The sequence below is a fragment of the Antechinus flavipes genome, chromosome 4 (genome assembly GCF_016432865.1).
Source record: "Antechinus flavipes isolate AdamAnt ecotype Samford, QLD, Australia chromosome 4, AdamAnt_v2, whole genome shotgun sequence".
In the NCBI taxonomy this organism is placed as follows: Eukaryota; Metazoa; Chordata; class Mammalia; order Dasyuromorphia; family Dasyuridae; genus Antechinus; species Antechinus flavipes.
Window position 1 is genome coordinate 105,321,140 of NC_067401.1, and position 17,982 is coordinate 105,339,121.

The window sequence follows — 17,982 nt, forward strand, 5'->3', positions numbered from 1 at the left end:
GTCATGCCTGGCTCTGAAGCTGAGGAGGGAGAAGTGGAAAGGAGACACTAGGGCCATGAATGGTAGGGGTGGAAATTCCCCAATGTGGAGCACGAGTCCCTCTCCAGCAAAGGGCCAGACCCAAAGCTGGGCCCGAAGGGTGACACCTGAAGGAACGGCCATCTCCGGCACTTCCTACTCTTTAGGTATCAGCCTAAGAAGCCCAAGTCCCCTCTGAGGAGACCTCCCTGCCACAACCTTCCTTTCTGCAACATGTTAAGGAATAATAACTGAGATGGGAAAAAATGGTGAGGGTAAGTGGGAGAGAAGAGTCAGCCCTGAGCTCCCAGAAGCCAACCCTAGCCCTGCCTCTGGGGCCCCCGGGTGGAGAGAGTGACTTCACTCTTACCACCTGTCCAGGCTTGAAGAAGGTGGCAGGGCAGAGCAGGACAGGGCAGGCCAAGCAAACAGCACAGGATTGCCTCCTTGGCCTGAAGAGCCAGCAGTGGTGGTTGTGCAAAAGCCAAATCAACAAGCATTATAAAGCACTCGGAGCACACCAGGCAGTGTGCTAGAGGCTTGGAACACAGAGGCAAGAACAGTGCCTGCCTTCTAAGGAGCTCACAGTTTAAGAGGGAAGAGACCACAAGAAGGCAACCATGTGCAAACAAGGTATACATAGGATACATATTTTTGGAGATAACCTGGGAAAGAAGGTGCTGCTATTAAGGGGAAATTTGGGGGAGGGGGGAATTCTGCTTTCTTCAAAAGAGACTGGCACAAACCTTGAAATCAAAGCCCTGAACTAGTTTTGATTGCCACTTTCCTTAGGAGAAAATCCCATCACTTCTCAGACTTCATAATCTTATCTGTTGTCTAGACTAGGTTTAAAGGTCCTTATCATTCTACATTCCATGATTTTATGATCCCTTTCTCTTACAAACGCTATCTCTCTTCCCCTGGGGCATAAGGAGGAGAGGAAGAAGAGAGTTGTCTCGGAGTGTGCCTCAGTTTCCCCACCTATTGTTCTTATGACATGTACACATAAGGGTGGCAGGACTTTTTAGCTCCGAAGTTTCCCAATCAGGTCCACATCTTTGGAGTCGTTAACGGAATCTGAGGGAGGTACCTCCCGGGAGCCCCGTACTCAGCCTAGCTCCCCCCCTTGCCTTCTCTGCCCTGCGCCTTTAAGTCCTGGTCGTGGCTCCGCCTCAGGCCCGCCCCTCGGCTGAGGCGGGAGCTGCCTGAAAACCCCCGCCTCAGAAGCCCAGTGCCACTCACTGCGCGCCGCGCCCCAGCCCGCTCCCCTCTCCATCCACCGCCCCGAGGTAAAGGTGAGCGCCGAAGGCCGGGAAGAGGGAGGGGAGAGGCAGAGCTGGGCAGCTTGGGCAGCGTCGGGAGGCTGCGCCGGGGGGTCACTGAGAGCAGGGGTAGGGTCTACTCCGCGCCCCGTGCCGTGCTGCCCCGCCCGTCCTCTGGATTGGCTCCGCGCTAGGCTAACAGGACAGGTGGGGCACGGGCGGCGGCCCTTTTTTGGTGCGCTGAGCTTGGGCTTTGCGGGCCGGAGAATTGGTGTCCGTGCCCTCCTCTCGAACACCCGGGGGATGTGGGAGAAGCGCTGGCCGGGATTTTGCAAAGGGAGGAAGGGGAAGGTGAGGGGCTAGCACGGGAAGGAACCCGGTATAAGCATTGGCACCTAGAGCGTTATTACCCTCCTCGAGGAGGACTGCCCCCTTGGCTTTTCCTTGACCCCAGGCACTTAGATTTTCCCCAACTGCACTTCTCACTTCTCTGTTCGTGGTACACGCGTGGAGTGCCGCCCTCTTTTCCCTCAACTCTTTGCTTTCTTCTTAAAAACTTTTCTCTGGAGCTTGATTTCAGGCCTCCCAACAGGGAGGTGTCCCTGTGCCTCTGCTCCCAGAAACACTGGGGTTAGCACTAGGTTTGTAGCAACCTGACTTGGTTGCCTCAGTAACCTTATTCTTTATTTGCAGTAAGATCAGGGTCCGCACTTTGATCCCATTCTTCCAGTATTTGGGGGGGGGGTATGGCGGGGTTCTTTCCTCCTGAGTAGTCCTGGCCGCAGCTTGACCTGTCTGGCTCCCATGGCCTTGGATTGGGGGGGGGGTCCTGCCCCTTCCCTACCCCATCCCCCCTGCTGCTGGGAAAGCCTCTGGCCGTGGCTGTTAGGCGGGCTGGCTGCCCAGACCACTGCGTCACCCTGGCGGCGGGTGAGTCATCTCTCAGTAACGGCCAGGGTGTGGTTTGGGGGGGGGGGGGGGAAGGTAAGGATTAGGGAAGGCAAGGGGCCGGACGTACTGGGCTAGAGAGGGATTAGCACTCCTCCAATAGGAATGGGCTTGGAAGAGCATGGAGGATAACAGATCCTCTGGGCAGGGGCCGTCGACTTTCGATCTGGCAGCAAGGATCTGAGGGGTTGAAATAGTTCCCTCCTCCCTATTCTTACTACCTATCTGAAAAGGTATCCATCTAGAAACTGGACCAAAGGTGCACCGGTGCATTGCCTAGTACACAACAGGTGCTTAATAAATGCTTTTTGCGTCTTTGACTTATTGGTACCCAGCTGGGAAGGGTAAAGGTGCGATTTATATGTGGAAGAGGAATCTGGATTTTCCCTCCTAACTCTCTAGTACATATTTGAGCTTTCCATTCCTGTTTTGTGATGAATGGGAAGGGAGTGGAGTGGAGATGTTGAGGTGGAGCAGAACCTGGAGGGGACCCCAGAACCTACAAGTCCTCTTTGTCTTTTCCCCTCTCCCCCATTCTGCCTCTGCCTTCCTGTTCCCTCAGGGCTAGATTCTGACCTCATTTACTCCTCTGAGAATTTTCTTTTGTATATATTGGTACTAGTCTTGAATCCAGCTCCTACCCCCAGAAGAACCCTGAGTCTCCGGAAGTACACTTTCCCACAAGCTGACTGGCCAGCAGGTTCTACCGAATTATCTCCTTGCTGGTTCTATGGTGACCCCTCCTAGGAAATGCTCCTCACCCTGATGGTGCCATCTCCTCTTTACTCCAGATTCTTCTCTGAGCATTCTCACCCTTGTCTGCCTGGGAGGGATTGTCTTTGTGCCCTGCCTGACGCCCCCACCTAGCCCCTTGTACTATGTTTAGTATACAAAACCCATAGCAACAGCCCCCGCCTGACCTCCTCCTGCCTGCCCTCCCTTCCCCACCCCAGCACACCCTCCTCCCGCCTAGCCCTTGTGGCTTCCTGTTTGTGTATCTCTAGCTTTCTCCACTTGGGGCAGGGGGGGTTGCTCTATGAGGGACACTGTAATCAGACTCACACTGCCCTCCCATCTCCCTTCCTTCTTCCTGCTCTTGTTATCCCCTCATCCTGTGAGCAGATTCCCCCTCCTTCCTTCTGTGTCCCCTTTCAGCATGGTCTGGGAAATTGACTCACCCTTTTTCCTCCATCTTAGATCCTCCATGGCCCTCACCACAGCTTTCCTCTTCCCCTCGCATTGAGATTGAGGCTGGGGGATAAAAGGGAAGCAGTACAGGCTTGTTCTGAGGCTGGGCTTGAGTCTGGCAATTTGAGGATAATAAGGCATCCCTTTTCTCTATTCCTTAGCACTTAGTATAGAATCAGGTTCTTGTCCGCCTTGCTGGGTTAAAGATGAGGTCCTGCCTTTTCCCCCTTACCTCTTACTCCTATATTCTCTTCCACCTTGTGCAGCTGTGAGTTCTGTGAGATCTTTGTTCAGATCTTGCCCCCTCTCTTCCTCTAAGTGCCCTTCCATATTCCTGAGCTATCCAGCTGCTGGCTTTCCATGCCTACTCTGGTTTAAGCATCTCTGAGGACCCCACATTGACTTTCTAATTCAGCATATCCTCCCCTCTGGGCAGAAACCTACTCTTTTCCCATCCAGGGTAGGAGAGGCAGTCCAAAGGGTTTGCTGCCAGGGTGGGCCTCTTTACCCTTAACAGCCCAGCCGGAGCTTGTCAGCTCACGCCTGTGATACCTCCTTCCTCCCTTCAGCCAGGATGGGGAAGGGAGGAAGAACAGCTGTTGGCCAGGATGGTTCCTTCCCAGGGCCCCTCCCTGCTGCTCTGGCACTGCAGAGTGGCTGGAGCTCCAGAACATAGCAGACACTGCAGCTGGAGCCCCCTCCTTTGCCAGCTGTGGCCCAGGCCCAGGACAGTGGAGGAAAAGTGGTACCTCTGAATTCCTTCCCTCAGGGGCTGTTTGGTACAGAAGTCCTGTGTCTGGTTCAGCCCTGAGAGAATAGAAGGAACCGGCTATCTGGACATTATCGTCCATTCTTTCCCCCACCCTCTGTACTGGGATTAATTATTCTCTTTCCTAACTTTGTGCCTTAGTGATCCCTGGGTCATTTAATACTGAACAGGATCCAGATCTGAGAACCAGGCATGTAAAACTCAGTTGATTCTAGGAGATGGGGGCTCGGAATTTAACTTAGAAGACGTAGGGGCTTACTTCCCTTCAAAAAGGATCCACCCTGGAATTTTTCCTCTCTCCTTACCTCCTCCTCTAAAGGCTTCACAATCTCAGGGAAACACAATGAAGTTTGGAAGAGGAAAGAGGTCCCTCTTCCAACCTTTCCTCCCCCAAACTTTATCAGATTCCTCGGCTCCATCTCCTTTACCAGCCTCTCTACTCTTAAGTTGATGATGATCCGATGAGGGGATCAGATTAGAGTCCAGAAGTTATCCATTCTCTCATCATTCTTTGGGCGAAAGAATATGTGTGTTGGAAGGAGAATGCTTGTTTAATAAAGTTACAAATAGTTGAAAGGAACTTTCTAAACTAGAAGTAAATTGTGACACTTGACAAATTGGGATAGAAAGGAGGATTTAAATATTGAAAAGAGGCTGAGACACTAGTTTTCTAGGCAGAGAACATGGGGCTTGAAGCTCTACCTCTCTTCCAACCTTCTCACAACGCTCATATCACAAGGAGGAAGGATTGTAAGGGGTGTTGAATCTTGAATAATGAATTCAGAACCCTCAACTGGATCCTATTATGGAAAGTTGGATGGAGTAGGAGGATGGGGATAGTAGATCAGGATGACCACTTCTGAGACTTGAGCTACAGACTTTTGAAGCTCGTTCAGTGAAGGAAGCAATTTCTTAGCACACATTTATTCCCTCATCCTGGATACTGACAGTTGCCCTGACCAGGAATACCCTTTTTCATGTAGTCCTAGGGCTTATCCCATAATTCTGGGGATAGAGGATTCTGAGAGGGAGAGGAGAAATGGCATAGAGACTGAACAAGTCTCCATATGGGGCAATACGGTTGTAATGGGCCTGCCTAGACAGGTATATGGGCACTTGTCCAAGGTAGGGGGTGGAAGGTGAGCATGGGCAGCCTCTTGGCATGGTGTAGACATTCTAGCACAGGCTGGCAGACAGGAAACCACCCAACCACTTTCCCTTGTATCCCTTTGACTCATGCTTCTTCCCACCTCCAGTCTCCTGATATCTATCCCATCTGGTTAAGGGAAATTACTCTTACCTGGATTCTGTAGAAACATGCCATTTTAGAGTTCCTAGAAATCAGGGGTGAAAGAAACTATTCCCTTCTTATAACTCTACTATCTGCCAGCCTTGAGCAGATCAATTATAAACTATTCCTGGTTCTACTCCATTTACTTGGACTGCCTTCTAGAACCTTTTTTTGTCCTCATCACTCACCTAAATACTACCTATTTTTCCAGGCTAAACTCAAGTCCTCCATGTTCCATGAAGACTTTCTTTAGTACCCTAATACTACTCCATATCTTCTGAATGCTAACAGTTATTAGAATCTGTACCATACAAATGAACCTGAATTAGAGTTTTCCATAATTGTTTCATGTGTATGATCTCATCTCACCAAATAATAAGCTCCCTCAATAGAATGTAAGCTCCTTAAAGGCCAGATCTGTTTTGTTATTTTGCTGTTAACTTGAATAGTGCTTAATAAATTGAATTCTTGAATGAAAGTCTTTCAAAGATGGTTTTTTTTTTTTTTTTTTTACATTGCCCACAGGGCCTGGTATGAAACTAGGTGCATTGTAATTTCTCAGAAAATGTTCTTTGACTAACTTTACCCAGGTCTATTTGTCCCACCATACAAATCAGACTCCCCAATTAAGGGAAATTACTCTTACCTGGATTCTGTAGAAACATGCCATTTTAGAGTTCCTAGAAATCAGGGGTGAAAGAAACTATTCCCTTCTTATAAATCTACTATCTGCCAGCCTTGAGCAGATCAATTATAAACTATCCCTATCTTATTGTTCCCCATCCTTTCCCCTCCAATACAAAGAAAGGAAAAGGAGAGAGCTAGGTTAAAATAAGTGGAGTTGATTACTGTTCATTTTGTTATTAGCCATACATCTTGGAGAATGATACATGGGTGTGGGTTGTATTCTCTGCCCTGCAGGAAACAGTAAAAGCAATTAATGCATGCTAAGATTTGGGGATAGAAATCAAAAATAAAAATAGTGCTAGTCCTCAAGGAGCTCACATTCTACTGGAATATAATGTATTCCACTAATTTTAGTCTTAAGAGTCATCAACTGTGTGATCTTAGGAAAAACGTTTTCTCTCCTGGACTTGTTTCCTTATGTTAAAGTCAGGAACTTGAATTAGATTAGATGGAGAAGGTTCAGTGCTTCTCCTTAACCAGAGTGTGGGGGTGTCTCCTCCCAGATATCTGTACCACCATCTCAGAATGGCCAACAGGGGACCCGCATACGGACTCAGCCGGGAAGTGCAGCAGAAAATTGAGAAGCAGTATGATGCTGACCTGGAGCAGATCCTCATTCAGTGGATTACCACACAGTGCCGCAAGGACGTCGGGCGGCCCCAGCCTGGGCGAGAGAATTTCCAAAACTGGCTCAAGGATGGCACGGTGAGAGCTGAAGCTCAAGGCATGGGATCAGTAGGGAGAGGAGACAAAAATAGAATTTCTATTTCTTTCGCCCCTTATGATTTGCAAATTGCTTTATAAAAAGCATTTCAATTGATAGATAGGAAAGCACAGAAAGAGTTCAGAAGGGTTCTAGTTAAGGCACTGAGCATGGAGGTTGAACCAAGAAGGGGACGAATTGGGAATTAACTACATGGTTCTAGACCTTGCAGGGGGTTCTGTTCATCTTTATTCACTGACCATAGGGCAAGAGTGATTAAGAGTTCTAAGAAAACTTGTAAAATATCAAGCTGGGAGCTAGAGAGCTCTTGCGTTCTTCGGTGGGCGTCATGTAGACAGAAGGAGTTCTCATCTTGGTAGCTTCAGCCGGATGCTCCTGTGGACACCACTGGCTTTCCCAGGGATACGAGATTTCCCTTCTGCCCTGGCTTTTCCTCCTCTCCTGGCCCTCGGAGGCAATATTGGGCCCAGATAAAGCAGGCCAGGAAAATTGTCCTGTGTGGGACGTGCCCTTTCATGCCATTGCCTTCTCCCAGGTGCTGTGCGAGCTTATCAACAGCCTGTTCCCTGAAGGCCAGGGCCCGGTAAAGAAGATCCAGGCTTCCGGCATGGCCTTCAAACAGATGGAACAGATTTCTCAGTTCCTGCAGGCAGCGGAGCGCTACGGCATCAACGCCACTGACATTTTCCAGACTGTGGACCTCTGGGAAGGTGAAGCAAAGGCGGGGAGATGGGCTGAGGGCTGGAAGGCAAGGCTGGGTGTGGCGGCGCATTTCCACATCTCCTTGGATTTGATTTAGGTCTGACTTCGCTCAGAGACCTGCCCAAGAGCCCATCTGAAGGATGGGGAAGGAGAATAATATTCAGATTACTGATGAGCAAGGATTTAAAGGGCGGAGTAGCATTTTGAAGGAGAATAAAAGCAAGGGATTGTGGTGGGAGGAGATGGGGGTGGAAAAGAATAAGAGGATTCATTGGGTTGGTCTCTCCTTCCCAATATTTTGGTTCTCTGAGATAACTAGACCTTGTGCCTTTGCTTCTCATTCCTAGGAAAGAACATGGCCTGTGTGCAGCGGACACTAATGAACCTTGGTGGGCTGGCAGTGGCTCGGGGTGATGGGTTTTTCTCCGGAGATCCTAACTGGTTCCCTAAGTAAGTAGGGGGACAATCCGCCCTCCCCAGAGCAGGTGGGGATATTTTTTGCCTACTTTTATAAATAGGATGGCAGGATTTATTCTGTCATCCCTGGATTCCCCCTTGCTCAGAATTTCCCCTGGCTGACCCTTGTTTTTTCTACCACCAGGAAATCCAAGGAGAATCCCCGAAACTTCACAGACAACCAACTGCAGGAGGGCAAGAACGTCATCGGGCTGCAAATGGGCACCAACCGTGGGGCATCTCAAGCAGGCATGACTGGCTATGGGATGCCACGCCAGATCCTCTGATCACTACTCTTCCCTACCCGCCCTTGAATGGTTAATATATTTCTAGCAGTGACATTCCCAGGAAGCCGTGGAACGCTCAAGCCCCTTCTGTCTCCATTCCCTCCTTTTCTCCCCTTCTCCCTGCCCCTTGGTGGCACTACCTCCTGTTGTGCCTGCAGGTGTCCAGCCAGTGCCTTTTAATCTTGAACTTGCTGTAATACACTCCCTTCCCCCAAATCAGCAAAACTGGACCAACCACCCATCCTCCCCTCTCCTGGACCAAACCGGACCCCTTCAACACTCCTCTTCATTCTCCCGCCCTGGCTTGTCGTATTTGTGAATTTGCCCCTCGTATCCATCTGCAGGCCAGGCTTCAGGGCACTGCCTTGAAAGGAGCTGAACATGGGACCAGTTTCTCTTCCACAAGATTGTTCTTCCTGTTCCCTGCACCCCCAGCTTTGCTACTGTGGGGACTTAATTTATAGGGAGGAGCCTGTGGTGGCTGCTGTCCTGGCCACAGCTGGACTTTGAAAGCCACACATCTGGGTAGGCCTCCTTGGCAGGGGCCTTTTTTCCCCTCGGTTCCTCCCTTCTTGGCATTCCCTTCTGCCTGTTCCCTCTTTACCCAGTAGCCTGAGACGGGCTTGGGGAGTGGTGGGGAGGGGATGTCCAGGGAGGTGGGTTGGCCCTGCCTTCTTTTCTCTCCCCTTCCCCCCTTCCTCAGAAGGCCCACCCAAAGTCTAGGGCTTGAGGAATGTGAGTTTGCTGATCTGAATAAAGATTCCCAGTCTTTGTAAGATGTAGCCCGCCTGTGTCTGAGGGAGTACAATGTAAATGGGAGGGAGAAGGGGAGAAGGGTGCAAGTCAGAAATGGAATTAAGATAAGGCAGGAACAAAGGGAAATGACCCTGGAAGGGGAGGGGATTTTCAGGCCTGTTTCTTCATCTGTAAAATGAAGGGACTTTTTATTTTTATCTCTAACTAAACCCTGTGCTTTTATGTTCACCACTCTACTTTCCTTTAGAATATCTCTTATCTTAAAACAAAGGTGGGAATTAACAAGGACATCTTTCTAAATTGTCCCTGGGAGAAGAACTATGATGAGTTGGGAGAAATGGCATTTGGGGCCTTGGGGGACATTCCCAGACAAACATATCTATTTGTCCTTTTCTTCTCTGCTAAGATGGAATTAGGAATACTACTATTTTCCCCCAAAGGCTCTGACCTCTTTCCCAAATAGGGCCAAAAGTAGGGCCATATGTTTCTCTATGCAGTCTGCCTAGTACTCATATATATGCACATCTGTCGCCATTCCCATAGGCCCTCAAACTAGCCACTTAGGCAAAAGATCCTGTGGAAAGACCTTGGGTGGGGAATAACAGTTGTATCTGGCTAAAATACTGAGAGCATGACCTAGTGAGTAGAATATTGAATTTAAGAGTTAGAAAGACCAAGGTTCAAATTCTATCTCTGATATTTACTGGCTGTGTGTGACTTTGGGCGAATCACTTAAATTCTCTCCAATCTAGTTTTCTCATCTATCAATTAAAAAAATATATCACCTGCCTCCTAGGGTTGTTGGGAAGATTAAATGAAGTAACATGTCTAAAGCACATTTTAAGTCATAAAGTGCCATATAAATCTTAGTTATTATTTTCACTACCTACTTATGAGGTTGTTGTGAGGCTCAAATGAAATGACTTTAAAGCATAATACAGTTATCCCCTTCCCATTGCAACTTTACCCATCTTGCAAGATGGTGTTAGAAATTAAATGGGAATTTTGGGGGAGTTTTGCAGAAGCCACAGATGATACATGAAAACCATAAGAGGACAGAGAAAAAGTTTAGAAACTCATGAAAGTTTAGAAATTAAGTGGGAATTTTGGGGGAGTTTTGCAGAAACCACAAGGTGATACATGAAAAGCCATAAGAAGGAAGAGAAAAAATTTAGAGAACATAAGAGAGAAAAAATTCAGACTTCTGGTACAAATGGTGGGCCAGATGATTTTAATGGGGATTTTATAGGTTGCTGGGGTGCTATTCCCCTAACCCTCATGATGTGGAAGGGATTGTTGTATAAATATCAGTTACTTAGTACAGTTGGGTCCTAGAACTAGAGAAAGTGGCTTGTTATTGACTGGGAAATCAGTCCACTTGAGGTTGAGAGGGGGTTACTTGGCATTCTGTTTGCCTTCATTTTTCATGTAGGAAAACCCAACTTCAACAAACATTTAAATGCCTTTTGTATACACAAAACCAGACTCTGGACTGGGGAAATAAATGACCACATCTGCCCTTATATAACTTAGAATCTAATTAGTAGGATTAGTAGTGTTAATTGTTCACTCATTGTATAGCATCTCTTAAGGTTTCCAAAGTGCTTTCTCAATTAACAACCCTTTAAGGCAGGTGTTTGTCATGCCATACTGCCCTTCCTCCGTTTTATCGATATAAAGAAAAGATCAGAGAGCTAGCTTCAGTGGTAGGATTTGAAACTAAGTCCAATGCCTTCCATCTTCTTTCTATATGGTTATTTACATGTCTCTATGGTAGGATACATGCAACTAATCATAATACAAAGTGATATGATGATAATACTTGAGAGGTATCACCCAAGTGCTGTTAACAAGGTTTGAGGAGCAGAAAAGTGTAACTTGTTTGGGCAAATGTGTAGAGTGAAAATAATAATAATTTAAGTGATAGTGTACAGGTTCAAATCTCACCTCTGTGACTTTGGACAAGTCATTTAGTTTCCTCTGTAAAATGAGATAATTGGAACAGATGGTCTTTGAATCCCTTTTAGTACTAAGTTTATGAGCCTGTCAGTTTTGGGGTTGAGTTTTGATTTTTGAGTCCAATGGGGTTAAATGACCTGTCTGGGGTCACACAACTGGTATCTAAGATTGGATTTGAACTCAGATCTTCTTGACTCCAGTCACCTAAATATCCTTTTGAAATAAACCTTAAAGGTTAGATAATGGGTAGAAAGGGTGAAGAAGTAAAGGAGATTTCAAGTATAGAACCTCAGTTTCTTCATCTATAAACTTTAAGCCAGGAGTTCTTCACCTTTGTGTCATGGCCTTTTTTGGAAGTCTGGTGAAATCTGAATCCCTTCTTGGAATAATTTTTTTAAATGTATAGAATAGAATATGTAGGATAATAAAGGGAAACATTGAAATAGTTACAAATTTTTTAAACTTCATGAATCCAAAGTTTAGAATCCCAGTTTAAAGTTTAAACTGAGGGTATTGGGTTAATTATCTCTAAGATTTGTTCCAGTTCTAAGTCCTATTCTTCCTTGTGAAAGGCATGGACATCAGGAGCAGGCTGTTGACCAGCCCACAACTCAGGTGTGGTAATCCTACCCAAGGCAAATATTGACTGAGAATGGGGCCATCTCAGCCTGGTACTTGCCTAACCCTTCACTCCTCTCACTGCAAAGGAGTTTCTGAAACCTCCCCAAGGCCACATTACCCTTTTCTCCTTCCAAAACACCCTTCAATGCTTCTAATATTGTGACCCACTTTGTACTTATGCCGTTGTTAGTGCTGAAGGCTCTTGGGTAGAATTTTACATCCTCTCTTTCCCCAAGCTATTTCCATTCCATCATTTTCTGGTGACTTATTCTTCCCCAAGGACTATTTCTCCTTAGGAGAAAAACCATCGTTCCTAACTCTTGAGAATGATAAATTAAGGGAGAGCTTGGAATCGGGCCTCCTGGCCCCAGATATTTCCTCCCTTGTGAATAGCTGTAGGAAGGCTTGGCAAGAGGTTGAACTTCAAAGAGAAGGTGGAGCTGGTTGAATACAGGAAGGCCAAAAAACATGTGGCTATAAGACTTCTAGAATTATATACAATCAAGTACAGTGAAAAGGGTTTAAGTTACTCTTGTAAGAGCAGTATCTTATATATTTCTCCAACCTTCCAATTCCTAATGATTCCTATACAAGATTTAGGGACAAGGCTCTTTGCAATGGGGCTGTTCTCTTTGATGGTTACTTCTATTTAATAGATACCAATAAGCCCTGTGAGGAAAGTCTACTCTGATCTGACTCAGATCTGGAATTAGAAATTTTGAGACTTGGCAAGAGTGGAACAGGATACCAGCATAATGCCTTGGAAGCGAGAGAAAGTCCCAAGCTTTTCCTTGAAACTCTTCTTTTTCCTCATTTGTGGATTCTACCTGGAAGCAAAGAGAGGGGGAACTTATGGTACCCTCCACAAGCTAGGAAGAGTGCATGTTCCTCTGTGTGTGTGTATGTGGGAAGAATGTGGCAGAAAAGGGCATTTTGGGAGGTGGAGATGGGGATGGGACCGTTTTCTCCTTTATGTCTTTGTGCAAGCTCAATAGAAAGGATTTGAATCCTTAAAGTATGAGGAGATAAGTGCTTATGGCAGTGAATCCAGACATCAATTTAATGTCACTCTAACCCTGTGAGTGCCACTAGAGTCCATTCCATTTTGGCTAACATGAGGACTTTCTATTCTGGGGGTCCTCCCATGCTACTCTTATTACCATACCCACATCTCAGCCTCTATTCCACTTCAAAGGGAGTTCCAAGTCAGAGGCAACAGGATGCTGAGGTCCTTCTCAAGCCCATTCCCCTCTCTTGGGCTGTCCTATGCTTTCTGTTCCCGATGTGGGAGATATACCTCATATATAAATTGCAAGATCATGGATTCTCAGTGGTTCTCACTCTACAACCCTGTCCAGATTAGGAATAAGGTACATATTAAGGGGTGAAGTGAGTCTGAAGGAAGAAAAAAAAATCTGGTTTTGATTTCCCTTCATACCATACTTTAGGAGCATTGTTGGCCATTGGCAAAATCAAAGCAATGGTAGGAAAATCATTTTCCAGAAAATCTAGGTTGCCAGTTAAGCTGAGAGTGTGGAAGAAAGGCCATAACCTCATGTATGAAAGGAAGTGGTATAGGAGGAGGTTCCTTTTTCTCCTGCCATTACCCTGTAGTATATGAGCCCTTAACCTCCTTACCCACACTCACAATAAGCTTGGCTTTTGGGAAGAGTCCTCAGAATTTGGCCTTAAGGAGCAAAGCCATCATCCTAGCTCTATATAAACCAAGCCAGTTAGTTGTAGTTTTGCTTCCTTCCCTTGAGATATTATTTTCAAAGGAAAAATTTCTGAGTTCAGGCAACTCAATGTTCTTTTCCCCGGGCTAGATCTTAAGATATCTTTTAGTGTTTTCCTTCAGTCATCCTACAGATCTCCCAAAGCTCCTTTCTTTTGTTATTCCTCATTTAAAGTTAAGGCAGTCAAATTGGCCCTAGGGTTGGAATCCAGAAAAAACTTTCTCCTAATGTTTTCTCATTGATGAATCTTCAAAGCACAATAATCTAGGATTCCTATATCATAATAACCTGCTGTCCCCATATTTAGTCCCCAAAGGCTTGTAATCTGTGTTGAAGTAACCCAGAGTCCTTAAATATGAAGTGAACTCTAGTTGATCAGTTCTTTCTTCCTGAGGACAACTTCCCACTTCCTATCTGATTTAAAACAATAGCTCTAAAACTTTTTGGTCTTAAGATCCCTATAATTTAATATTCTTTTTAACTTTTGATTTCTAAATTCTTCCACCCATCTCCCTCACTTAAAAGGAAAGTAATATGACATTAATTATATATATGAAATCATGTAAAACATAGCTATATTAGCATATTGAAAAAAAAAGTAAGGGAAATAAAGTGAGAAATTTATATTTTAATTTGCTCTCAGAGTTCCTCATTTCTTTCTTTGGAAGTGTGTAACATTCTTTATCATTAAGTCTCTTGGAATTATTTTGGACCACAATATTGATCAGAGTCATCAAGTCTTTCACATGTGAACATCATTACATGTGCACAATTTTTTTCATTTTACTATATATCAGTTCATATAAGTTGACACATATTTCTGAAACCGCCATCCTGATGATTTCTTATAGCATAATGATATTCCATTACAATCATATGCTACATCTTCTTCAGCCAATTGATGAGCATTCCCTTGGTTTTCAATTTTTTGTCACTTTTGTCACTTAAAAAAAAGTTATGATTTCACATGTATAATTGATACCACCTTTATGGTCTTCATAACAGGTGGGGAAGGGTAAGAAGGAGGGAGAATTTGAAACTCAAAATTAAAAAAAAAAAAAGAATGTTATATGACATGTGGTCACTGTTTTCTTGATCCAAGTTCTGGTCTCTACCCAGGAAAGGATCCTTGCTCTCTTGAAGTTGCAAGCACTAGTGATCCTCTGGGTCCTACATTAGTCACCAGATCCTCTGCTCCCTCGTGACTGAAAAAAAGCACTACTCTCTAACCTAGAACTATGACCCTGAACTGGTATGACCAAGAATCAGTGCCAACTAGACCCAGTTCCAGAAAAGGGTCCCTTTTAATCTTTTTTTTTTTTTCCCCAGTTGTCTGATCCCCTTACTGGGAGCTCCAGAAACTACCACTGCTGAGGCTGTTAAAATTGCCTTCAAAATCTGCTGCCGTTGCTTCTGGAGCCAGTATCTCATGTGCTCTGGACAGACCCTGAGCTCAATGGCACAAATCTCTCCTGCTGACCTCCTAAGTTCTCTTGGGTTAGAAAAATGTCTCACCTTGACCTTGGTTCTACTATTTCAACATTTTATTTGGAACATTTTTTAATATAATAGCTTTTTATTTTTCAAAATACATGCAATATAAAGATAATTTTCAACATCTACCCTTTCAAAATCTTGTGTTCAAAATTTTTCTCCTTTCCTCCCCACCTCCCCCCACCACTAGACAGCAAACAATCCAATAGAAGTTACATGTGTGCAGTTCTTCTAAACATATTTCCATATTCATTATGCTGTTCGAGAAAAATCAGATCAAAAAGGAAAAAAGGAAAAAGGAAAAAACAAACAAATAACCAAACAATAGCAACAACAAAGGTGAAAATACTCTGCTGTGATTCACATTCAGTCTCTATAATTCTCTCTCTGGATGCAGATGGCTCTCTCCACCACAAGTCTATTGGAATTGACCTGAATGACCTCATTGTTGAAAAGAGCCAAGTCTATTAGAATTGATCATCACATAATCTTGGTGGTGTTGTGTATGATGTTCTCTTGGTTCTTCTAATTTCACTTAGCATCAATTCATGTAAGTCCCTCCAGATCTTGCTGAACTCATCCCAATTGTTTCTTATAGAACAATAATATTCCATATCATTCATAAACCATAATTTATTCAGCCATTCTCTAACTGATGGGCATCCACTAAATTTCTAGTTCCTTGATAATATACAAAAAAGGCTGCAATAAACATTTGTGCACACATAAATCCTTTTCCCTTTTTTATTATCTCCTTGAGATACAGACCCAGTAGAGGCATGGCTGGATCAAAGGGTATGCACGGTTTTATGTCCCTTTGGGCATGGTGAAATATTTTTTTTTTTGTGAGCCTTAAATGAGACAATTTATTAAGTGCTCTGCAAAACTCAAAGTACTTTTTTTTAAAATTATAACTTTTTATTGACAGAACCCATGCCTAGATAATTTTTTTTTACAATATTATCCCTTGCACTCACTTCTGTTCTGACTTTTCCCCTCCTTCCCTCCACCCCCTCCCCAAAATGGCAAGCAGTCCTATACATGTTGAATATGTCACCGTATATCCTAGATACAATATATGTGTGCAGAACCGAAGTTCTCTTGTTGCACAGGGAGAATTGGATTCAGACTGTAAAAATAACTCGGGAAGAAAAACAAAAATGCAAACAGTTTACACTAATTCCCAGTGTTCTTTCTTTGGGTGTAGCTGCTTCTGTCCGTCATTTATCAATTGAAACTGAATTAGATCTTCTCTTTGTCGAAGAGATCCACTTCCATCAGAAATACATCCTCATAAAGTATCGTTGTTGAAGTATATAATGATCTCCTGGATCTGCTCGTTTCACTTAGCATCAGTTCATGTAAGTCTCGCCAGTCCTCTCTGTATTCATCCTGCTGGTCATTTCTTATAGAACAATAATATTCCTTAACGTTCATATACCACAATTTACCCAACCATTCTCCAATTGATGGGCATCCATTCATTTTCCAGCTTCTAGCCACTACAAACAGGGCTGCCACAAACATTCTGGCACATACAGGTTCCTTTCCCTTCTTTAGTATTTCTTTGGGGTATAAGCCCAGTAGTAGCACTGCTGGATCAAAGGGTATGCACAATTTGATAACTTTTTGAGCATAGTTTCAAATCGCTCTCCAGAATGGCTGGATGTGTTCACAATTCCACCAACAATGTATCAGTGTCCCAGTTTTCCCACATCCCCTCCAACATTCTGCATTGTCTTTCCCTGTCATTCTAGCCAATCTGACAGGTGTGTAGTGGTATCTCAGAATTGTCTTAATTTGCATTTCTCTGATTAATAATGACTTGGAGCATATTTTCATATGGCTAGAAATAGTGGTGAAACATTATTTTAAGTGTATTAGAGGAGGAGGAGGTGCTAACCCACCATTTTGGCTTCTCTCTGAGACCCCTTTATACCTTTAAAAATGAGAAACCAAAAGAGCTTTTTTTTTTTTTAAATAACTTTTTATTGATAGAATCATGCCAGGGTAATTTTTTACAGCATTATCCCTTGCATTCACTTCTGTTCTGATTTTTCCCCTCCTTCCCTCAACCCCCTCCCCCAGATGGCAAGCAGTCCTATACATGTTGAATAGGTTACAGTATATGTGTACATAACTGAACAGTTTTCTTGTTGCACAGGGAGAATTGAATTCAGAAGGTATAAATAACCCGGGAAGAAAAACAAAAATGCAAGCAGTTTATAGTCATTTCCCATTGTTCTTTCTTTGGGTGTAGCTGCTTCTGTCCATCTTTGATCAATTAAAGCTCTCTTTATCAAAGAGATCCACTTCCATCAGAATACATCCTCAAACAATATCGTTGTTGAGGTATATAATGATCTCCTGGTTCTGCTCGTTTCACTTAGCATCAGTTCATGTAAGTCTCGCCAGTCCTCTCTTGTAATGGGCTGAGGCTTGAGTTGATGCACTGAGGTCCCAAGCACATGAGGCTAAATAGTAATTGGACCATACTCTATTAATATATAAGCTTGGAGAAAGAATGGCCCCCACCCACTCTTTGTGCAAGTCCTGATGTGTTGTATAGGAAATGACGATTTTGGTGGGTGGAGGCAGGGGAGTGGAAAAGGAAGGGGAGGAGAGACTTTTGGGATTGCCATTGCCACGGTTGGCTCAGCTCACATCTCTCTCTGTTAGCTGATTAGAGCATGAGACTCTTAATCTCAGGGTCGTGGGTTCGAGCCCCACGTTGGGCGCCAAATGTAATGACCGCGTATTTAAAATCAGCCGGAGTCAGGAATTCAGGTTAAGGGAAAAATCTTCAATATTTATTGAAGTGAAGAGGTGAATAAAGATTGCGATAGCAAATATGGGCAGCTGCGACAGGAAGCCAGCTAAGAGAGAGAGACGCGAGCCGAGCCGACCGTGGCAATGGCAATCCCAAAAGTCTCTCCTCCCCTTCCTTTTCCACTCCCCTGCCTCCACCCACCAAAATCGTCATTTCCTATACAACACATCAGGACTTGCACAAAGAGTGGGTGGGGGCCATTCTTTCTCCAAGCTTATATATTAATAGAGTATGGTCCAATTACTATTTAGCCT

General features: G+C 44.6%; 1 protein-coding gene across 3 annotated transcripts; it reads left to right on the plus strand.

The window, feature by feature from the left end:
* The first annotated feature begins 552 nt into the window (after positions 1-552).
* Positions 553-9,108, plus strand: TAGLN2 (transgelin 2). Of its 3 annotated transcripts, none has more exons than XM_051993690.1 (5): positions 553-651; positions 6,667-6,868; positions 7,423-7,597; positions 7,937-8,039; positions 8,191-9,108. In XM_051993690.1, the coding sequence occupies exons 2-5, from the start codon at positions 6,689-6,691 to the stop codon at positions 8,330-8,332; spliced, it is 600 nt and encodes a 199-aa protein (XP_051849650.1). In that variant the 5' UTR covers positions 553-651; positions 6,667-6,688; the 3' UTR covers positions 8,333-9,108. The 3 variants fall into 3 exon arrangements, with proteins under 3 accessions (XP_051849650.1, XP_051849649.1, XP_051849648.1); XM_051993689.1 differs by lacking the exon at positions 553-651 and adding an exon at positions 1,199-1,307; XM_051993688.1 differs by lacking the exon at positions 553-651 and adding an exon at positions 1,207-1,313.
* Positions 9,109-17,982: the final 8,874 nt, after the last annotated feature.

Coding starts and splice junctions, on each gene's coding strand:
- TAGLN2 (XM_051993690.1), top strand. CDS start 6,689: ATGGCCAACAGGGGACCCGCATACGGACTCAGCCGGGAAGTGCAGCAG. Junction 7,598..7,936: donor GACTGTGGACCTCTGGGAAG/GTGAAGCAAAGG, acceptor TCTCATTCCTAG/GAAAGAACATGGCCTGTGTG. Junction 8,040..8,190: donor GATCCTAACTGGTTCCCTAA/GTAAGTAGGGGG, acceptor TTCTACCACCAG/GAAATCCAAGGAGAATCCCC.